General features: G+C 37.6%; 1 protein-coding gene across 1 annotated transcript in view; it reads right to left on the reverse strand.

Moving 5' to 3' along the window:
* FAT4 (FAT atypical cadherin 4) overlaps positions 1-25,047 on the reverse strand; it is a 270,297-nt gene that overhangs the window by 48,050 nt on the left and 197,200 nt on the right. The window contains exons 5-8 of the mRNA XM_075615613.1: positions 22,365-23,287; positions 21,627-21,801; positions 2,843-3,023; positions 1,602-1,849 (exon numbers count right to left, since the gene is read on the reverse strand). Coding sequence (XP_075471728.1) covers positions 1,602-1,849; positions 2,843-3,023; positions 21,627-21,801; positions 22,365-23,287 — 1,527 coding nt within the window. The remainder of the gene's footprint in view (positions 1-1,601; positions 1,850-2,842; positions 3,024-21,626; positions 21,802-22,364; positions 23,288-25,047) is intronic.

A 25,047-nucleotide genomic window follows, 5' to 3' on the forward strand; every position in this document is an offset into this window, starting at 1 on the left:
AAGACAAAACTTAAGGCAGAAAGACCCACGAACAAACAACAACTGAAGACAGCTGCAGTAAAGGCCTGTCAAAGCATCACAGAGGAGGAAACCCAGCGTTTGGTGATGTCCATGCGTTCCAAACTTCAAGCAGTCATTGCCTGTAAAGGATTCTCGATAAAGTATTAAAAATTAACATTTTATTTATGATTGTGTTAATTTGTCCAATTACATTTGAGCCCCTGAAATAAGGGGACTGTGTATGAAAATGGTTGCAATTCCTAAACATTTCATACGATATTTTTGTTCAACCCCTTGAATTAAAGCTGAAAGTCTGCACTTCTATTGCATCTCGGTTGTTTCATTTCAAATCCATTGTGGTGGCATACAGAGCCAAAATTATGAAAATTGTGTCAGTGTCCAATTATTTCCGGATCTAACTGTATGCTGCTAGATTCAATTGGAGCAAATGGAATTTTTTTGGCTTGCATTATGGAGCAAATTTCACTATTTTGATACATATCGACCTTTGATACTGTGGTGCCCTATTCACCTAATTAATTTCAGAACTATTAACCTCTTCTCTGCTTGTAAAGTGTGCAATGTACTACATGCCACCTTGGCAGTGAAGCAATAATATGCATTTTTAAATCAAATAGCACCACAATATTTGCAGTTTTTTTTAAATAAAAAATAAAGAAAGTTGCACATGACATTGTTTGTCAGTGCTACAAAAGGTCATATGTATTGACATTGGGGCCTATTCATTACACTGTGATAATGGCAGATTTGATGATCACGATTAAGATGACACAAATGATGCACATGGCACAAAACTTTGAGCAAAGATCTTACTATATTGACGGACGCAAAGAGATGAAAATAATGCAATTTGCAAAAATTGTGCTGCAAATTTGCATTGATACATCAACCCCGACTATTTTGTCAAGATGAAATGTGACCTGAAGCATCTAAGTTATACATTATTTTGTAAGGTGCAACTTGGCAAGATTATAGAAAAATTAAGTTTGATAGCAAGTGCACGCTACAGTACATAGCAATATAAACTACCCCAACCCAATGGCTGGAGCAACAAAAGTGTAACTTCCTCAGAAGTGGAATTATGCCCATGGATTGGGGTGGTGTATGTATGTATATATAATATGTATATAATTATTTGCTATCACTGATTTAATATTACACCATAAACTATAATCTCCCATAAAATTAAGATAAAGCCACATAAAACAATTTCAATTCATAGGAAGATCACCAAAAAAACTTGGATTTTAAAAGCAAGTATCCCAAATTACAAAAAATACAGCCAGTCCTGGGTTATCCAACGGAATCCGTTCTGGAAGTAGCGTTGGATAGTGAAACCGTTAATCAGTGTTAATCACAGTTAATCACTGTTAATCAGTGGCGGTGAACGTTGGATAACGCATTCAGGCATTGGATAATGCAGTCCGGCATCGAAAAAGGGCCTTTAGGGTTGCATTGTAAAGCATTGGATATGCCATTCGGTGTAAAGTGAAACGTTGGATTACGAGGACTACCTGTAATTGCAAACAGCTTGTAATGTCACATTTTATGTTTAAAGGAAATCTGTGAAATGTGCTTACCTGCGCTTGTAGGTGATGGGATGTGGGTGACATATGGGTGATGTAGAAACCTTGGAGGGTTATCATTCACATCAAGTATATTTACAGTCACATTTGTCAAACTTGACAAAGAAGGAGATCCACTATCAGTTGCCACAACAAGTAAATTATAGTTATCCCTCGTTTCTCTGTCTAACAATGCACTGCTGATAATCTGCCCAGTGGATGGGTTGATCGTAAACTGAGAATGTCCACCAATCAGACTGTAACTGTAAGAAAACAAATAATAATGCAGTTAACAGATTTTTTTTTTCCATGTACACAGGAAATATGCTTCTCATGCTAAAAAAAAGTTTTTTTCCTTGATTGGTGTTAATTGAAAATAGGTTTTAAAATAAGTATGGGCAATTACTTCCACTTCCAATGTAACCACTTACATTAGGGAGAGGGAGTGGCACCGGCTATTTCTATTGGGATCTTTCCCTTCATATGTTCAAGCCTGGGAGCGCACCTGGCGGGAGACGTCGCAGCGGACCGTGTGGAGTTTAAGAGTGAGTTTTTCAACATTATTGTGCTTTAGTTGTAAGCCTGTTGTTTTTCCAGCTTACCCCCTACATATCTGGTGTAGACTGACAGCGTTGGTAGTTCTGGTTTTGCAGGACACCGGTGACTGTCTCCCTCCTTTGTGAGTGGGGTTTCGGCTTGCATATATACTCACATACTGTACCTTCACGATCACACACAGTGTGGATACAATGCTGTGCTATACGTTTATGATCTCCGCTGCTGCTGCATATATGTGTAAAGATTGAACTGGACTATCATCACTGTATTATTTGTCTGTGTGGTCTTTTGAGCACCGAATTCTAGATTTGCATTAACCCTGCCCACAAATTATATTGATAATGTAGCCTCTATTAAATGCAATGTCATTCATGTACTTATATGCACTTACATAACTTGAAACAAAATCACTACACAGCAGCATCTGCTAGAATGGGAGAGATAATTAGTAACTACTAAAACACTGCTTTGAATTCCAGAAGTACTCAGTAGGTAGCATTTGGCCTGTCAATATTACTCAACATCCTCATTACTTTGCTTTAAGAAATGTGTAATTGGAAATGTTTTAAATTATGAATTGTCACATGAGGAAGCATAGTGCTATCAACGTGAAGTTGCCAGTAGCAGACGGCTGAACAGAAGAGCATTTAACATGATGTGACTGACCATTAGAAGTGTAATAATGTTACTAGGCTTACCTAACAATACCATTCAGGCCAGCATCAGGATCAGAACAATTTACCAATAGAACATCTGTTCCAGTAGGTGCATCTTCTGGGATCGTTATAAAGTAGTGATTTAAGGCAAATGTTGGTTTGTTGTCATTGGCATCATCAACTTTAACTGTAACAGTCCCTGTTCCAGTAAGAGCTGTAGAACCTACAAAAAACATGCAAATAGGGAACAGTTTGAGTATTTTTTTTATTTTCAACATACTGTACAGTACCTTCCCTGTACTGTAACTATTTTGCTTTTATATATCAGTGAGTATAAAAGAGCAAATTTTGAGTGGCAATAATTAATTTACAGATAAAATATTGTAACATAATTATAATAGTTATGTTGCATAGTAGATGAGGCTGAAAAAAGACATATGTCCATTAAAATCCCAGTGAAATATAATATATATCTAACGATATCTGAGAAGGGGAAAAATAAATGCCTTAACCCCATTAGTAAATGTGACAACATTATTAACATAACACATCTGATATGAAAACAACATGCTATAGTCATTTTTGTCCTTAATTTAAACATTCTCTGTAACATACAGAACTGTAAGATCTCTTAGTCTGACTCATTTCCCAGCATTCTTTTTTGTCATGTAGCCAAGTGCATGACACTGTGGAAATGACGAGATATATAAGTTGCTGAGTGGTTTTTATTTTAAAATAAAATATGAAAACATTAATTGGCAAGTCTTACATTTGTCATCAGCCATAAACCTTCTGGGACAAAATACCTTGTTATTACTTCTTTATTTCAACAATTAAGAGGAATTTTCCGGCTGTCACTTTGCACAGATGATAAATCATTCTCTTTCCATCTCTAATTAAGGTTTATTTTACTACATTCACAAAATCAATCCTCTTTGGACCATTTCCATTCATTTGGTTTGGACAAAGTCACGAGCACATTAATATTTACTAAAATGGTACTTTTTATAATTAATAATTTTTCTTTAAAAGCAGCAATTCTGACCTTTTTGTAACATGATTTAAAATAAAAAATCAAACCAGGGGTGTCCCCTGGAGCTGACTCACATTATTTTAAGCTCGGTGCAACCCGCAGTTTAAGACATACATACCGGGGAAATTACCAGGGTTTTCCACAGGAATTTAAATGGCCGTCTAATAGGAAGCTTCCTATTGACAAGCGAGATTTAAACGGCCAATTCGTTAGAGCAAATGGATTGCCGCACTAAGATTTACAAGAAGTAAAGCATGTAAATAAAAACCATTGTGATTCAGAAAGCTTATGGACAGAACATCTATGTACAGTATAATTTCCATGTCAGTGTAATAAAAAGTTTTTTGACTACTATTTAAATGAGAGGTTAAGAAATGCTTTGTTAAATATTGGCATGAAGAGTCTGTTCGAGGTTATCGCACCTCAACAGGTATTAACTCCAATTCATGTCAACTGCAGTTAATGCCTCTGGGGTACTTGGACGCACCATGGACCTTAAGGCACGTTCTATGGTGCCGGGCGCGTGCTACGCCTTGCGCGCCCGCAGATTTTTAGTTGGCTGATGTCAGTCAGCTTTTCTATACAAGGGCCGCGCACGGCAGGGAGAGGGGAGCCGACAGACAGCAGCGAAGATAAGGAAAATCATCTTTTCACGCCACTGCCAGCGCTCAAATGTATGTGTGTGTGTGTATGTGTGCATGTGTATGTATTTATATGTGTGTGTTTGTGTGTATGTGTGTATGTATTTGTTTGTCTGCACAAGTCTAATACATTTTTTCTTTTTACTAATGTTTTTTTTTAATAAATAATAAATTACACATAAACACACACACACACACACACACCCATAGACATACACATACACACACATACATATACACATAAACACACACAACCACACACAAACACACTCAACACTGTATACACTCAACACAGTATACTCACGAAAAGCATGCGGCATGTGCACGCGCGTTCGCATAGGCACACTCGGCCGCACGGCCGCATGCTTTATATATAACAGCCCTAAGGAATATCCTCCCCTCAGGAGTTAGATTCATAGAGGGGGAAAATTCAATAAGCTCCAATGCTGACTATTGAACTGTGATCCCGTATTTACAAACGTTAAACATTATTTGGCATTTAGCATGGGATTGTGCTGCGAAGACAGACAGACAGACAGACATACAGATAGATAGGAGAGAGCATCAAGTAGAAACAATGAGAGACAGATAATGAATGATACATTGGGAAAACAATACAAATCTGTTTCTAACATCTGCAGTGGGAAGTGTAAGCAAAAGAATCATTTGTAAGTGGAATCACCGGCCCATGGAAAATCAGTGAGTTGGTAACTGTTTAACTATGTAGTCTGAACTTAATACCAATATCATATTTGCGGTAAAAGATTCTATTTTTCTTGGTCAGGCTTTGTTCCCAGATTCATGGAATTCAACTGTAATAGCATTTACTCATGAGGACTGGGTTTTTAATCATTTACCAGTGGACCACCAGTAAGCCTTTCCTGAAGCATCCCTAGACAGTAATATACATGATGAGGAAGAGGGCTTTTCTATTTGAGTGTACATGTACAGTATACAATTACTATTACTTTCTGAAAAGCTAGTGTCACCCGTTTGAATATGAATAAGCCGCATGCAGAAAAAAAGGAGTGTGTCACATTAGTTATCATTAACTCAGTTTAATTGATGCAGGCTTCCAGTTTAACAGACGTATATCACTTGTTTTCACAGGTGTGACAAAGATTTTTCACAGAAAAAGAATAAGACAAAAAATATACTATCACAAGAATATCAATAATATTATAGACAGCATGCTTGCATTTAAGTTGTACAGATGTAAAATAATTCCATATAATAATTGTATTTATTTATTTAATATTTAGTGCCTTAGTATATAAAGTGCAAATATAAGTGCTCCCTTTTCAACCTAAATGATCCTCTTTTTGTCTGTAGTCAGATTGCCAATCTAAAAATGTAATTGGTTAATGTTCTTAAATCCACCACCCTGTTAAGGCTTGAATAAATGCCATATGACCCATGATAAGGTGATTATCTTTTGGCACTGTTCCAGAAGAAGTATACGATTTCAAAATAAAGGCTAATACATTTCTAAATGAGCGTTACATAATGGCTTTAGACAACAGAAGGTTATTCCAATTTTCAGGATGGTTTGATTGAATTTGTGATTGAATGTTTGAGAGGTGAGGAGTGTAAGAATATTGCACATCACATTGTTCGGTTGTTAGATTGCCTTTAAATTATATTTCTAAACCCTGGTTGAATAACATTGCTCTATGTCATGCAGTTCATCACTTCCAATAAAAATTGCAATGTATCAGTATTTCAAATTAAACACATTACAGTAAGGTTCAATATTCGATGTATCAATAATCAGCAACATGTTTGCATATACTTTGTGTTCTTTTATCATGTGGCAAATAGACTTCACTAACACATTTCAAGTCAAGTCTTCAAGTCTTGGAGACATGTAAATCTGTGCCAAAATATGTACTGATAGGCACTAAATGCAGCTACAGATGCAGTCAGCTGTATCTCCACCCTGCTGTGTACAAGTGCGGCCTGATCACTGCCAAGTGCAAAGTGGGGGGGGGGAGAGGGGGTAATTTCCCATCAGGATTAACACAGTGGGGGTCCCTGCTTCTGAATGGGAGTCCCACTGTGTTAATCCTACTGGGCGACCACAGTCTGGAAGAGCTGCGCAGTGAGAGCAGAAGGAATCAGTCCCTCTCCTTGCACAGCTCTAACAGGCGATAGAGGAATTTTTATTTTAATAACTTGGGAAGCAGGGGGTCCCCGGACATGAAATTAATGTGGTTCAACTTTTGAGACCCCCTGCTTCAATACCATGTAATTAAAATAAAATAAAAACAGCGTGATCACCTGTTTGAGCCGGGCCACGAGCGGGACCGATTCCTTCTGCTGACACTGCGCAGCTCTTCCACACTGGTGCAGCTCAGTAGGATTAACGCAGCGGGAGTCCCATTCAGAAGCAGGGACCCCCACTGTGTTAATTCATATGGGCAATTAGTTTGGCTGCGGGGAAGCCCCGATCTGGCCGCGGTCCGGTTGCCTTTCACAGGCAGTTTCCTTGAGGAAAACCGCTAAGTAAAGCTGACTGCCTCTGTACTATAATATTCCTCCCTGTGTGTCTCATTACATCCTTTTCCATCCTCATTTGTTCTACTTGCCATTCATGCAGTGCCATATTGCTCTTAGTTAATATTAAAAACTATTCTCCCAAACAGCTTTATTAAAATGAAAATAAAAGGTAAATTGATATAGTTGATATTCCTTCAACTTAGCTATCAAACGACTTGTTTTTTACCCTTTACCTATCTTATTGAGGGGTTTACTTCAATAAACGTCAATTCATCCTGTCTAATATTCTAATTACCAAATACACAAACAATGTAGTTCCATCTAGTTCTATAGCAAATCAAATATGAAAAAAGACATTGAACAAACTAAGATAGTGATTAATTATCCTAAAAAGAAGAAGATCGCAGTAAAACTCTTGTTAGCTTTAATGGTAGCGTGTATTGGAGCAAATTACAGATGGTGTAGGTTACTGCTCCTGTTAATGTGACACATTGCGTCAAAAAAATGTGTTACATATTGTGTGCATTACTATATGTTTCAATGGAGCTGCATCATATAATGAAACGGCAGTGTGTCGCGTTAACAGGAGAAATACCATCGGCTACATTTGTATTTAACTTCCGAAGATGCAAAGAAAATATATTTAAAATGCAATAGTCAGATATACTGTATACTGTACATAAGCAGTATCCTCAGAGAAATGTAAATTAAATACGCACACTTGCGGTGACCAATGAACCTTAATGTTTTGGACCCAGTTTCGTTGCAAAGGAATATACAAACTACAGTTTGGGTTCAGACCATTTATTTAAATGGGAAACAGGCATAATTAGAGATGGGTGAATTTTTAGCCGAAGTTGGAATTTTCAAACTTCAGAAGTTTGGAAAAAAAAACATTATATATATATATATATATATATATATATATATATATATATATATATATATATATATATATAAACCATAATACTGAGTTAAGTTATGGTGAGTAAAAAAAGTGACAAAAACACTCCACAGGAAAGCAAATATGCAAATATGCAAAGTGACACTGTGTGCTCATCTGCATGTCTTAGGCAGGTCTGCAACCCCGCCTTTCCCCATTATCACCCAGCATACAGCACTTCCACTGCAGCAGGGGATTCTGGGAAATGACATGCAAATGAGCACACAGTGTCACTTTTTGCCTCAATAACCATTTTTAACATGGTTCCCTATAGGCTTAAGCTTGCTGCATGGTCACAGCTTTGAGCACAGCCAGGTTATTGAGGCAAAATGGTTATTGAGGCAAAAAGTGACACTGTGTGCTCATTTGCATGTCATTTCCCAGAATCCCTTGCTGCAGTGGAAGTGCTGTGTGCTGGGTGATAATGGGGAAAGGCGGGGTTGCAGACCTGCCTAAGACATGCAGATGAGCATACAGCTATATTTGCATATATATATATATTTTTTTTTTTAAAAAGCATAATTTCTCAAATAAATAGCTAATGAAAACTATAAAAAGACATTGTCACTAAAAAAAAAAGCCTATTGTTTTTCTCACATTTGAAAATTAATCTTTTCGGAAGTTTGAAGAAAAAAAAAACCAGTGAACCCAATTTCCGTTTGCTTGCCCATTTCTGGGCTTAACACAGTTACTGCTGATTCCTGACTAACCCCCCAAATAATAGCAGCATGCATGTCATGAGAGAATATTTGTATTACATCCTTTACATTGTTGTTGGAAAACTTGAAATGAAAAAGAAATGTAAAATATGGCTTTAAAAGGAAATGATCAACATTTAGGGCTATATTTGCTAAAGTGTTACACTATAACACATCTGTCAACATGGCTTAGAAACATTTGTGTCAATGGGGTCAAAAGGGGTCACAAGCAATATGGCCCGATGTTTATTTGTGAGTGTGTGTTTTGCTGTGGACGTGCACATGTACAATCACAGGTATTAGAACAAAATGATCATAAAACGCATGTAATTAATTGCACACTAATTTGATTAAGAGACACGTCTGTGGTGAGCTTGGATTTAACAAGAATATAATTATTATGTTGATGCCTTTTGTCTCTTAATCACTGGCATGTCTCTTAATTTGGTTAATGGTATAAGCAGATTTAGACACGTTCAAGAACAATTAGGTGATGGCAGTCTGAAGCACTGTACAGTACACGATTCAGTGTATACATATTTTATTATCATTAACAGTTTCAGTGTGTGATTTTTACATTAATCAGTTCAATTGGGTAGCTACAATATTTTTTACATCAATCTACATGTAATAAGGAATATTGTTTTCTTTTAGATGTTACCTTCAAGGTAAGATAACCGATTTGAATTTAATTGCAGTTCCTGCCCCAGATCAGAATTAAGTTTTAGGAACTATAAATGAGGCTATACCGTTAATTACTCAAATTGTATTACCAAGCTGGAACAAATAGCAGGAATTGTCAGTTATCGAAATCCTGCTTTCTTAACTCTTTGACATTTTATTTCTTTAGTAATACTAAACAGAGAGACCTTGTATTTCTAATGGGTTAATAATGATCCTTATGAAGCCTTATTTTTTTTAAGCCAGTATTGCCTACAATTAAATGGCTATACAGCTTAATTAATGTTCACAATTTAATGATGGCGTAAAATATAAAATTAGGTGGATCAACAAACAATCTAGTCCCTAATTTTTGCTCCTACCCTACACCATATTTGCAGCACCGAGCAGACACTGCACGTATTGTTTAGCAGACGCAATTAGTCCCTACTCAGTAGTGCTTACATATTACAATCTAATTTAGGTGCCTGAGGCACTGTAAAATAGAATGAATCCCTCAAGACCACTAGGAGAGCTGTCAGCAGGATTCAATGTGCTTGTCATTTTTTTTTTTATTGCACTGCTTTTGACTGTTCAAATGAGAAGGTTGACAAAAGAAATGAATGTGAAAGATTGTTTTTGTTTCTCATCCCTTGTAAAAACATGGATCTCACATTATGGTGTGGAACTACAGTAAGATGTTTACAATGTCATCAGAGTAGCTCTACTCCCATATCAAGTGTGTATGTGTGAATGCTATGACTAAACTATCTTGTCTGGTGTTTTCTCTTAAACGAAGAAGGGTTCTATTCTGCCTGCCAACGACAACCGTAAACAGAAACAATCAATACAGCTAAGAATATGGCAGGTAGTGTACATAAAGCAGCAGTTCCCTCTAGGTTCCAATTTTTTTAACTTATAGGAAGCAGGAAGCCTCTGCAGCTGATCTGCATTAATTTCATCTCTTGGAACCCTATGCCTCTCAAAATACATAAAGAGGAGGTGCCACTGCTACTTTATATAGTATTAAATCCCGTGTCACACGGGCCAATAGGAAGCCATGACAGATAACAATACCCTGGAGGGGACAGTACCGGTGGCACCCCAGTAGGTATCTCAGGAACCAGGGGCCACTCCTGAACTGAAACTAACGTGTATGGGGAACTGCTGCTTCAATATAAATGGTATTGCATGTTGAACATTAAAGAGCCATTCTAATTCTGAAGCAATTCTATAATGAAGAAGAGAGCATGATATGATAGATTTTTGTTCTTTTTAGATTTGTATAGTAGTTCACCACAATCCCAATAAAAATGACTAAACTGTAAGGGAGATGGTGTAACTGCAAATAATTAATTTAAATACATACATTTGTTCAATGAATATCCAAAGGTTGTTTGCCAAATTAGCATACGGCTGATGCATTGTTAACTAATAGCTTTACAACGTAAGGGTAATTAAATAATCTACGCTAAAAAAGAATGGTAATCCTCAAACCACAGGCAATGTCTGTTGTAACATATGTTCCACTCTACCCTAATCGAGTAGATATTCATGAAGAAGGAACAGCCATGTAAAATATGTCAACATATCATGAAATGTATGTGAATTTCATTGATCAAGGAAGATATACAGAAATATACATCTGAAAACGTGTCTCCTATCATAAGACAAACAAGAAAATGATTGCACAAATGAAAACGTAACATTTGTAAATTGAGAAGCATATTGGAAGACTTCATGGCAGGAGCAAATAAGCTCATTCTAAAAAGTCTCCTGGCTTCAATATTGCACATGCTCTTTAGTGTTGGGGAGGCAACAGAGAAACAAATGCTTCCAATGTATTGCAGGCTTATCCCATATTAAAGGGGTTAATAGGCTTTCAAATTAATTTATTTGCATATATATATATATATATATATATATATATATATATATATATACTCACACGGGTATATTTATTTTTCTAAATGGATACTTCTATAGAAAATAAAACTACATTATTAAAAACATGTGTAGAATTTATTTAATTGAAATCTAGATTACGTCTGTGAATTAAAAGCACTCTAGCTATTTATGTAAAAAGAAAAAAAAATAGATGTCCTGTTAAAGACATCAGGACATTGTTCATTGAGCACCATAGGATTAAAATGTGCTTATCTGGGAATTGTTTTGCGTCTAAACAGTTGCTTTCCTAACTAACTAACGAATATTAAGACTTTTCTTTATTGTTTCACACCTTACATGGCTTTCCTTTCCTTTGATATGGTTGCTAATGACTGCATTAAAAGGTATATTGTAGTTAAAAAACCTTAGTGAAAAGTTTAAAATGCATACATACCGTATCATGCAATATGGGATGTGTGCATTACCAAGTCTCTGTTAAATAATTCAATAGGCGACAGAATTGATGACAATGGAACAGTAGAATAGATAATACTGTCAATAACCTCTTCCTTCCACAAATGTTCCATTTGTGTCCTTACTTAACATTTTCAATCAATTTGTTTTGTTTACCATTTTCCTGGGATCATCCTACATCAATAAAATTACACCCAGATGTTTTCGAGTATAACACGGGAGGATACCAAATTTCATTTTAAATTGGCAAATTTACTTGAGGAAAATATTCGATGCTCTATAACAAGTGTGTTTGTTTTACCATGCTCAGCTTAAATGTCCTATAATTTAACCCAAAGTAGCAATGTAAACAATATAAAATTACAACCAAAGAAAAAACAGAAATCATCTTAAAATACTCCTTTCCTTTTGGAAATGCATTTACAATGCGCTCATTGTGAACGATGAATGCTGCATTTTATAAATCACTAAATTACTCGCCGTGGATTATATGCGTCTCTAAAAACACTTAAAATAATGTCCATGACTACCTAAATCATGAGGTTTGGTATGGCGCCAAAGACGAGCACCCAGTACCTCAGCCAAGAGTAGTCTTAGAGGAAAAGAATGCATCTTTAAACCAATGGGATTAACACAAGGTTCTAAGTTCACTGACCTTTCTTAGTGGCTATAACGGGTTAGACTAAAGGTGGCAATTCGCTTCTATTAGTCTACACCAGGGGTGCGCAAACTTCTTGAGGTGCGGCCCCCTTCCCGGGAGCCGCAGAGTTCGCGCCCCCCTCTCCCAATGGCTTGGCGTCAAATTACGTTGCGTGTCATGTGATGTCATGTCACGTGACCCCATTGCATCATTTGATGCGCATTGCCATGGCGAAGACCCGGCTGGCAGCAGAAAAGTGAGTTACAGAGGCCTCACGCCTCCTCCGGCATTTAAGAGAAGAACACAGGGCCTCCTAGAAGTTCTCCCGCCCCCCAGTTTGCGCACCGCTGGTCAATACAATTAACATTATTAGGTAAATCAATATGAAAAATATAAATATGAAAAATTACAAACTCCAAACTTTTAATTTGCTTGTCAGGTCTTGTTTGCAACAGTTTTGCTCTTCACTTACATTACATTATTCCTTCATCTCAACTCACAATTTACAGTATAGACAGAACACTTTCATTTTGTTTTGTAAGTGTAACCCTGTTCAACAATTATCACTATCCCTCAGCTAACATAGAAACACTATGCTTCTATGAGACATTTGTAAATTCCCATGACTCACATGTTACCATTGATGACAAAAGAAAATGAAGAAAAATTACAACATAGCTCTCACTTTTCACAATGAGTTCATCTTCTCGTAGTTTGAGAAGGATATGAGCAGATCATTAGATAGACTCGATGTCAAAGAAAGGCAAATTTACAGAGTGCAAACTTTGCAAATTGCCTTTTAATTAGAGCTGACCCACCTTCCATTAAACAAAATCTTAATGGTCCGGCACATCACAATTTCAAACACATGGTGGGAACGTATGTCTCATGTGCTTGGTTAAATGTACGGGATAATTGGCATCTTGAATGTTGGATTTCCTATATTAGGGGAATAAGGGAAAATGATCCCACTTTGTTTTGTAATGTTCTGTTGTGTATAATTTTATGTATTAAATGTACGTCTTTGGCCTAATTTGTGAGGCAACGTACCAGAAAGGTTTAAAAAATAAAATAGAAAAAAGTAATGCAGCAACTATTTCCTCTGGATTGTAAGTTCTCACGAGCAGGGCCCTCATTGTATCGGTTCATCCTTGTCCTTATTTCTATTTGTATATAACTCTTTTCATGTGTAACGGTATTTCTGGCCCGGCCTGACCCACCCAATCTCACATTGGCCCCTGTGGTCTAACCGGACCCCATTACAGTGTAGATATGCCTGATGGTGCACCTGTTGGCTACAGGACTCCTGAGTCTCCCGCATGATGGTGTGTGGGGAGGACCCGTCAGACAGGCAGCTGAGGTAGTGTGCTGAGTCTCACCTAGTTCCAGTGCAGCGCCTCCACCTCACCAGGGTCCCTGCGTCCGCATGGGGATGATCCTGACGAGGAACTCCTCGGTGGTGCAACCTCCTGTGTAATCATTGGACTCTCACACACAGGGGTTTCTCTGATCAGCTCCATCTTTATTGTCACGGCGGGCATGACTGCCCTCCACAATGGGTATATTCAGCCGATCATCTCGTCCGTGCTCCCTTTAGATAGGTATATCACCTAGATCAGGGATTCACTTATTCCCGCAGGAATCACTGTCCTGTGCCAGGTCCCTGGACACAGCCTCCCATGGAGTTACTATAACATAACTGACACTCTGATAGAACTTGAACTCCTTCCTCAGCTCTGACAAGAGCTGGAACTCCTTCCTCCTCTCAGCAGAACTACTAACTTTTAAACACAGTGCTGTGCCTTATGTAAGCTTCTGAGGCTGACACACCTCTGACATCACTAACCATGGAGTCAGAGCATGTGACCAGTCCCAGCCATACACAGGGTACCCCACCAGGGTGTGAGGGGAAACCTCCATAATTACTGCTGGCATGCCCACACTTACCAGGCCTTACTGCCAACAGGAGAGATGACTGTAGGCATTTTACATGACCGCTACACATGTAATTATCAAATCCCTGTACCGTGCTGTGGAATATGCTTTACAAATAAACAATGATGATAATAATAATAATTTCCTCATTGTGTTTGGGTGTAACTTGTTGGTACTTGATTTAACACTCCCATTGTTTATTAGTAACTGATTCCTCTCTCTCCACTCTCTAGTGATATCCATTATTTACACAACTAGAGGATAGGATGATGGTAGCTATTAAAGTAGAAAGAAAAAAAGGGTTTTGCAATAAAAACAACAGTAGGATTGAAGGTTTACATTTTAATGGCCAACTGATGTTTTAAGAGAGTGCAAGCTTTCAGGAGGACCACTCATATCCCTTTTTTAGGCAGTTTACAATAGAAACTGATACAATAAGAGATTGTAAGCTATTTGGGACAGGGCCTCCTTCTCCTATTGTTTTATGCCATTGCAAATTAAGGGTGAGCACTTTCACTGGTGTTCTGGTTGTGGTTCTAAGATAATGTTAATGTTTTAGTTTTGCCCAAAATGTATTTCTTTGGTTTGAGATTTTTATAAAATGATTAAAAATACAATTGTAATTAAAACCCCCCAAAAAGACAAAGAAAAATAAAGTGAACAACATATTAATTAGCCTTCTTGGGGGTTTTAGTTGAATTTCGCTCAGATTCCAACATTCATTTTAAAGTTTGATTCGTCAATCAAACGTTGAATTCCCAAACTGCGTGACTCAAATTTGTAAGCAAACGTCTGCGAATCTGCCAAGTTCCGATTTCGAACGTGCTAATCACAAACACTGTTTAACTGGTTGTCTGTCACTAAAGCTACCTTACCAATGGTAAACTCTAGTCTATAAAAAAAGTGTTATCAGATTATTCTACACTGCACTCTAGTAAGAAAGTGTCTTATGTCCTTTGAAATTAACTGATTTTTGTAATTAGAACATTAGAACTACACTGTAAAGAATAGGAAATTGACATCACATAAATTAATAAACACACAATCCCAGCAAGTTCCAATCCCAGAACCCACAACATCATATAGATAGATAGATAGATAGATAGATAGATAGATAGATAGATAGATAGATAGATAGATAGATAGATAGATAGATAGGCAAGAATCAGCACTCCTAGTAAAGATAATAATAAGGCCGGTTGCTTGTCACTTAAAAATAAATAGAAAGAATATATGTTACCATCCGAGGACTGATAAAGTAGAGACAGCACACAGTAGGAAGATGACAAAAGGTTATATTAGCTTAAACAGGTGACGTCACATTGCCATTTGACCCTGCAGAGTCATTTGACGTCAAATTGTCATGGTGACGCGTCACTGAAGAGTCGGCTGACAGCGGGTAAGAGAGTGTTAAAGACGCCTCGCGCCTCCCCCGGCATTTAAATTAAATCTTGTGGGGAAGAGCGCGGGGCCTCTGTAAACACTGCGCCGTCCCCAGAAAATCTTGCACCGCCCCACCCCCCGTTTGTGAAACCCTGTATTATACCTTCGAGTCAGCAAATTTACAAAATATGTTTTTTTTATATGTTTTTCAGTGACCTAGTTTTCTTGATAAATGTCGGTGCATTTTTAGTACTTATATTTTTTATTCTCTATCTTTTTCTACATTTGGGGTGTGTGCTCGTTCATGGTATTGATGTAACTAGAATTTTGCATACTTACATCAGTTTGGTGCAGATGGTATTGAACAGTGCCCAAATTTCATTTAATTCATTTCTGGCAGTTGGTCTGGTTCTGGAGGTTGTTGGTGTAATGTTGTTCTGTGATTTTGGGTGGTTGTTCCAATGCTGCTGTCTGTGTGGGTGCCAGTGTGGTGGTTACCTCAGTGTCTTCTGAGTTCTGTATAGTCTGTGACCATGGTGCAGTGTCCTGTCATGTGGGGTATATTTGGCTGTTCTCTCCATAGTGTCATCTTTCAGGGTCTTTGCAAAGTAGCACAAGCCTTGCTAGTTGAGGTGCATGTGGTCATGCAGATATTGTGGTTTGATTGAGTTGTGCCATGCCAAGTGTACATGGGGGAGAGATATGCATCTTTTTGTCAATACTGTGTTGATGTTCTGGATGGTAGTAGTTGAGATAACACTTCTCTTGGTCATAGGGTAGACAAGATTATCTTTGTGGTTATAAATTGTTGCATTGGTCTCTGAGCTACTTATGTCAGGTTCTCAACAAAATGCTTCTGCTGGGTCGGGAGGTCATCCATACCTACTGTATGTGGATGCTGTATTAAGGGTTTCTGAAGTTTGGTGTGTTTAGAATATACAGGGCTCGCTGTGTTATAGGGCAGTGGATCTTGGCTACCTGTTTGCCTGGGAATAGTCGCTCGATGGTCAGGTATTTTCCATTTGAGTTAATGAATATGATTTCCTATGTTGTGCTGTTTAGTGTCTGGTAGAGATATTGTGCTGTTCTCACTATTGCTCTCAGTTTGTGTGCTGTTGTGAGTTGTTTTTAGGACAGTAGTGCTTATTCTTGAACCAGTGGTTGGATTTAAGTCTGTCTTTGTTCTTGCTGTGTCTATGTTGGAGCTGGTTTAGATTATCAGTGATAGTGAGCTAGTTGTCAGTCTCTTGAGACGTTTCTGGTATTTGTATTGGTAGCACAGGGTTGACATTTTATATGAAAGAAGGAGGATGTGCCTGCCACTTGACAGTATGAGAATTTACAGAGTAAAAATGAACAAAGCAGTCTAAGGTGCTTTATGTTAAACTTTTTCATGCATCTCAGAAAATTCTGACGTTTTTTAATTTTCAGTGTGCAAATCTTTTCGTACATAGGGTGCGTTGTTACATATTAATTAATTTGTATTTATATTGATTGTTAACACATTTTATAAATAACAAACTGTTTTGTGATGAACTTGTTTCCAAAGCAATCACAAATCTAGTGATTAATGATGTTGATAAAAAGGTATACCAAGGACTGAAAACTATAAACTGTGCTCACCCTTAGCAACGTATTCTCTACATCCACCTTGAACATTAATCAATTCACCTCAGTGGGATTAGTCCTTGCAAAAAGGATAGCACTCTTTTGTGAAAGAGGTGCATTGACTATAGCTGCAAAGGTTTGCATATTTTTCCTGAGAAAATATTTTGGACAAACCCATCTGAAACATTAAAAACCATTCACACTGATGTGGCATATGACATTTCTTAAAACATATTAATATTTTAAATATTCTCGTTTCCCATACAGTAATACTACACAGATCTGTGCTATAAAGTTACCTTTCAATACTAATTTGTTGTAAGGTCTTGAAAGCGCCAAACACAAGTAACAGACCATAAAAGGCTCCTAGAGGGAGATCTTCTATGATAAGTGCTATGTACAGTAGAGGTGAGACGCCTGCTTTGATAATTGGGTAACTTGTCCGGAAAGTATTTTGATGTTTGGAAGATGTTTGAATCTCAAATTACCATTATTCATCTTTTGTGGATGATCTTCAATCCAATATCTCAAATAAATTACTTGCCTACTGCTTAAATTAAAAACAGTACAACTTTAGAAAACAAATGTAAATGCCAGAAAATGAAGTCGCCTGACTTAAGATATTCTCTTACATTGTATTTTAACTGAAATTAATAAATATGTTCTACTTCCCAGTATAGTAGGAATTTTTGACAATTCCAAGCATTCTGTTTTTGTCTGGTACTTAACAATGCACAATCCCTCCTGTATTTACTGCACATTCCACAAAATGCTTACAGTACTGTATGTCTTGTGCTGTGTTACTACATTCTGTTGCAAGTATTGTTAGTAACTAATGGTATTTTATGGTTTGGGCGCAGCTGTGTTGTTGAAAATGTGCCTTTTGGAACTTATGTCCACAATGTCCATTGAAACAGTAGACCCTAACTGTTAGCAGGTTTCCAGATGTTTGGTCAATATCCATGCAACCAATAAATAAAAAGATGATGATGGGTGGAATGCTAACATTTTCCACAGAAACATGTTCAAAGAGTTAAAGACGTTTATGAACAAAGCTGCTGTGCTGTTACTATTCCTGTCAGATGGCCAGGGTTTAATGTTTACCTATCTTTCTTAGTCTCTACCAGATGGAGACAAAGAAAACTATTTCCCATTGGCTTTGCCACAAAGCAAGGTACAGTTAAGCACAACAATGATTTATAAGCTTGCAACAGTCCTATAAAAAACACTTTCAAATAGACGCCTGTTGCTTTCCTGGCAATCTGGCAAGTTTGAGTGATGGGATAGCATCTCAAACGGAAGATTGTCACGTTATTCTAAGGTTCATAATATATCTCATTGTGTTCTAAACAGAAACGACTTGGGTGGATTCGTATGTTATAAATGGTTGTATGCCAAGGAAGAGAAGTCATATAATGAATGCCTTGAACGTATATATCAACACTGATTTAAGATTACTCGAAGCAATGTTGCGGATCTTCACATACCTGTAGGTGTACAGTTCGTTTTTAATTTGACAAATATACAGTACAGTACAGTACTTCCATAACCTGGTTCATAATCCCAGAAACAACCCTCAACAGAAGATGCAGCTGCACAGTATTTTTTTAATCAGAAGCTTTTGCACTAGTTTTTGAACTGAAATTATTTATTACAGCCCAAACGAAGTCAGCGAAACGCTAAAAGAAATTTACTTTCTAATGCTCTTGTCATATTTGCTCTCAGCCGACGTCTATGGATATATCACTCACTAAAGTCACACATTTCACCCTATAAATTAATCATTGTTAGACCAGAAAAGTTCTACACAAGTTTTAATAAACTCGCAGCTGCAGTTACAGCCAGGTGAGTTTAAGACAGTATAATATGTGTTTTCGCATGAAAATGTTACCTTGTTTGCTCAGCTGAAAAAAGCCAGGCTTTTTGGTCTGAGGGGATAATACCCTCTCTCATTTATTTACAGAGATGGTACAGATGGGAATAATTTCTGAAAGATAGACACATTTAAAGTTGCAATTCCACATAGTACCAAATTAAACTAATTACAATGTAAACAAATGATTAGAAATATTTTTAAACATTAAATGTATTGTTTGGTGTTTTTACTACCTTATCTCTTCCTTACTTGTTTTGTTATACTGTAGTTGTCCTCTTTGCTAATGAAGTCACAGACAGTAAATGTGTTTAATTACATTATCCCTAGTTTGATGTAACCTACAGTATCAGTTATTGGGTCTATGTATCAACACACAGAAAAGTTTTTATTTATACATTGCCCCATATTCTGCTTCAACTTGTGTTCTATGTAGCAATCGTGTCAATCAAGCTTTATGCTATCTAGTGCATTTTACTAATCAAATACATTTACAGTATGTCACCTCAGATTGACACATAACGGCACATCATTTCAAACAGAACATCTCATTATAATGTGTCATGTAACTCCTACCTAAAGTCTCTGAATGTTCCCCAAATAGCAAATTTATGTACCTTGATAGTAAATAATAATATTAATAAAAGGTGCCAAATGATGATTAAGCTTTTTCATTAATTTTGCTCGCAAATTGCTATAAAGCATAGAAACCTCAATAAAAATGTTTGGACCGTGAAGATTTAATTAAAGGGTTGACTGGAGTGTAGATTGGACAACAAGTGAGTTCTTCATAGATCTAAGCAATAAGATACTAATGTAGTGTAGTACTGTTAAAATACATCTACTATATATTTTGGAAAGTTGCTTGTCTGCCTGTTCATTATGTATTTGGACAACTCTTAAGATATTGTAGCCAATTTTTGCATGCTGGTTCACAGGGTTGGTGCAAGGGTATTGGGCACCATAGGCGAACGTCCATCTCTGCCCCCCCTCCAACCCCTGGACTTTCAGATTTCATTTTTATGTTATTATATCCCCATTCTCTCTCACCCACTCTCTTTTCCTCTCTTGTCTCACCCCCCTCCCACACCTCCTCAATCACCCCCCCATCTCCACCTCAATCAACTCCTCCTCCTTTCCCTTTCTCACCCTCCTTCTTCTCTGTCTCACCCCTCCTCTTCCTCTCTTTCTCTCCCCCTACTCTTCCTATCTCACCCCCTTCTCCTACTCTTTCTCTCTCACCCCTCCTCCTGCTACTCTTCCTCACTCCCTCCTCCTTCTCCTCTTCTTCACCCCCCTCCTCTACCTCCTACTCTCACATACCTGGCTTCAGTGGTCTGAGGTGGAGCAAGGAAGCAAAAAAGGAGGACGGCAGGCGGCAGTGTGAGAAGAGGATGGAGAATGTCAGGAGGAAGACGTTGGGCGGCTGGCAGCGTGACAAGAGGACTGAGGACCACTGGAGCAGAGCAGGATGGCACAGCAGTGGCAGACACCAAAAGTCAGTGAATACTTCTGTGTTGGACCGCTGGGGTGTGCTCCTCACGGCCATTATCTTCTGCTGCCCTGCTCCGCTCCAGTGGTCTTCAGTCCTCTATTCCCACCACCTGATGTTCTCTTCCTGCTCTTTTCCTGCAGTTCTCCTCCTCTCCCACTGACACCCACCATCCTCCTCCTCTATCCTCTTCTGCCACTGCCGCACCCCAAAATGTGCCACCCTAGGCGACTGCCTAAGTTACCTAGTGGTAGCACTGGCCATGTTGGTTACTAAGATCATGGAGCAGGTTTTTGTCTATGTTTGGATACAACTGGATACGTTCTATTTTTAAGTCTATGAATTATTACAATTTCTCTGAGTAAGTCAGCCACTGGGATTTCTACCTGTTAGGCTATGTATCTAGTACGTGACATCATACTGGTGACATCATAATGCAAATAGCCTGGGGGCAGATAAGGAAAGTCAGATAAAGTTTACAGGGAAAGCAGACGAAGAAAGAAAGAAAGAAAGAAAGAAAGAAAGGAGAGGAAGTCAATTGGCATATGTGGAGAAAGCAGGAATGCTGGAGAAGGAGAGAGGTGGGAAGAATTGAGGACATCATAAGGTATTAAAGGAAAGTGATGGGAGGGAGAGAGATCAGGAGAAGAGAGATGAGGGGTGCAAGAGAAAAGGGTAGGGGGCTCAGAGGAGGGGAGAGATAAGGTTGGTTTCTTAGAATTCCCGAGTAACGCCTGCACTTTCAGATAGTATAATATGTTTATGTACATCCTCTCTTTACTGTAAGAAATTACGATCCGTTTGGTCACTACTGCAAGTTAGAGGAAAGCGTGACATCTCCCAAAATCAAAGATTAGGCACTAAAGTATATTCAAGTAACAAAGGACAAAAAATACCCTTTTACATTGCTTTAAAAAGATACTTCCAATGCAGAGATTAGTCTGCGCTGTTATTGTTTATCCTTAAAATGTAAGGTTAGTCTCATTGATACATCTGACAGCATTTTTGCCTACTGTAAAAAGGAAATCAAGCTTAGATGAATACCCAAAAATCAAAGTACCTGAATCAGCAGCTTGGATCAGTAAGGTATACTGTTCTTTTGATTCACGATCCAGGCTTTTCACCAGACTTAGTTCTCCACTAGATGACATTTGGAAGGCACCATCTTCATTTCCAGAAGCCAGGAAATATGTTAGTCTGCTGTTAGGACCTTGATCATCATCTCTTGCTACAACCTACAATAGTAAAAATTTGCAGCACAAAAAATAATAATTTGTCAAATGCAATACTTTTTTTTACAATGTCAAACTTCCTCCATCATTGATCCTCTGTTAATACAGGTGTCCCACATGATATAAACACATCACTCACAATTATATATGAGTTATGACCATCATCCCATATTTTTGAAAAAGCACCCAAATTATAACCACATTTATTTGCTTTTCCTATTATTTTGATCATCCTTAAGTTTTCTCGTGTCCTCTTTATTTATGTATTTCATAGTTCAAGAGGCAGCAGGGCACATTTATTAACTTAATGGAATGGGCTGTAAATTGCTTTACGGCTCAGAACTATAGCTTATTATCTTTTATTTATTAAGCTTAACCATTACACTGCTATAGATTTGCCAGTGCAACAGTATATTCAGGAATTTATTGATATACTGTTATCGAACAGCCCAAGCGATGAACAGGGAATGAGTAACTCTCTTTATTTGGATTATAATCTCTCTTTATTGTACTCATTATTACATTTATAACATCCATTGTTTGTAAAAACAAAAACTTGTACTTACCTGAAGGATTATCTTTGGCAATATATCCATATTTTCAGGAACATTGACTAAATATGGAGACAATTCAAATTTTGGGACCACATCATTGATATCAGACAGAAGGATGTTGACTTTTGCTGCATCAGTACGAGGGCTACTTCCACGATCTGATGATTGGATTGTGAGTGAGTATGAAGACTTTCTCTCCCGATCCAAAGGCTTGGCTATTGATATTACCCCTGTAACTGAATCAATTCTAAACTCATTGTTTGGATTTCCATCAATAATAGTGTAGCGGACCATGCCATTTGCACCTTCATCTGCATCTGAAGCAACCACCTGAATAAGATCTGTTCCAGTTAAGGTGTTTTCACTTATCTCCACTTTATAGAGGCTTTGTAAAAAGTAAGGGTTGTTATCATTGATGTCAAGCACCATAACTATCACGTCCATAGAGGAAGAAAGAGATGGTTCTCCTTTGTCTGTAGCTATCATGATTAAAGTGTAATTAGAAATGTCTTCCCGATCAAGTTCCCCTGTGAGACGTATTTCTCCGTCAATAGTACCAATACTGAATTTGTTTCCCAGTGAGCTAAGTAAGGAGTACTGGATATAGCAATTTGGACCACTGTCTGGATCAGTTGCTTGAACCTTAAAAACAATGGTGTCTGTGGGTGTATTCTCTTGGATATAAGTCAACTTTGGGGAGATAAAGCTTGGTGGATTATCATTTACATCCAACAGGATGATAGATACTTCAACTGTGCTTGTGTATCTAGATGCTGGTTGAGGTGCCATGTCATGAACTTGAACAACTAGACTGTAGAATGACTGACTTTCCCGATCCAAGGTCTGAAGAATGCGAAGGACACCCTTTTTGTTGACTTCAAATTGACCCATGCTGTCTCCCGAAGATATACTATAAGATAATTTTGAGTTTAGGCCTGTGGGGGAAAAGGGAGAAATTGAGATATTTAATTTTCCTCATTTTGAAATAGCTCTGCCCTCAAAAATGAAGTTAAATCCATGAAAACCAAAGACTAATGGGTTTATTGAATAAAGTGATTAGTGCTGATTCAGTGACATTGCACAGAAAGTCTCATAGACTTAGATAGGAGCACCGGATCTGCCCTCTTACACTTTATTGAATAAGCCTGTAAGAGTCACATTTTAAAAAGATCTATATATTTCACCATCATATAAAACCTATAATTTACAATATTTATATTTCCTAAAAACAAGATTGGGCTACATTTCACTTCTCTTGCTGAGAGCAAGGGCGTAATTATTACTTTAACTTTTTTTTGAGACGTGAGAACGAAAACAAAGTAAATTCTGAGATCGGAAATAAAAATGCAAGTTGGCACAAAAACTTAACATTGTACAGTAGCAAACAAAGCAGCAATACCCTTAAGGGTTTTTTTTTTTTTTTTTATATATATATAAATTGAAGTTGTGAAATTTAGTAGTTCAGGGTGTTTCAAAGCCAAAATAATTAAAGCTGTGAGAAGGGATACTTTTATAAGATTTGTGGATCCTTCTTTTTTGGGAAGCACTGACCACAGCAGGGGGCATCCTAAATAACAGTAAAAAAGCATAGCATGACTTTCATTGAGCAAATTTACAAAGCTTTTGTTTTAACCCCACTGTTCAAGAAAACAGAAGTCAACTATTTTGCCTTCAAATACAATTACTATAGCTATCTATCGTTTAATAGTCCCTGAATGTGAGAGATGTAAGAGTGTGTGTGTGTGTGTGTATATGTAAGTATGTAAATATAAATAAATATACATAATACATACAACACCCTCTCACATTTCCACACCATTGATATACATTGATATACACTCCCACTCCACACACACCTTTTGTAAAGCGCTGCATACACTGTGGGCTATTTATTTATTTATATTTACATACTTACATATACACACACTCTTACATCCCTCACATTCAGGGACTATTAAATGCCTCAAGTCATAAATCACACACTACACAGGGGGAGGGATGGGTTCTAGTCACATTTCAAGATGCACTGTTTTTGAGTAAACCCCTTGCCTGCTTTAGTCAATGTAACATCGCCGGAAGAAGAGATCAGTGTATCTCGAAAGCTCGTACAAATAAAGGCATTTAGTTAGCCACAGAACGGTATCGTCTATTCATTTTTGATTATTAAAGCTCGGCTAACACGGCACTGATACCTCTACATACATACACCTTTTGCCTGGAATATCCATTCACATGGAGCCCATTTAAGCTGATGCGTCACCGTTCACACAGCTTTTAAGCACAGCATGGGACTAGCAAAGCAAGTACAAACAATTCACAGACATGTTTCAACCTTGATGGGTATCATCAGTGTGAGGTTGGTTTATACTTGCTTTGAAATATTTCTAGGCTGGGTAGGTTATATATAACGGAAATACCCATGTTAGTCCAGTTGCGCTAGTACAGATAAAGGTAGTTCTTCAGTAGTAGGTGATACCTTTTTTATTTGGACTAACAATTTATGTCATAGGACAAGCTTTCGAGAATTCTCTCTTTCTCAGGTCAGTAATACTGGTTTACAAAGGAATCTATGGCTCAGAATGATAAGACTCTTTGACACCAAAATAGAGGACTTAAAGCGGATATGGCGTTTCTCACACACTATCACAATTGTTTGTAACTATCCTGCCTGCCTCTCTCTCAATGTTCTTATCCA

Source organism: Ascaphus truei, chromosome 1, assembly GCF_040206685.1.
Source record: "Ascaphus truei isolate aAscTru1 chromosome 1, aAscTru1.hap1, whole genome shotgun sequence".
NCBI lineage: Eukaryota > Metazoa > Chordata > Amphibia > Anura > Ascaphidae > Ascaphus > Ascaphus truei.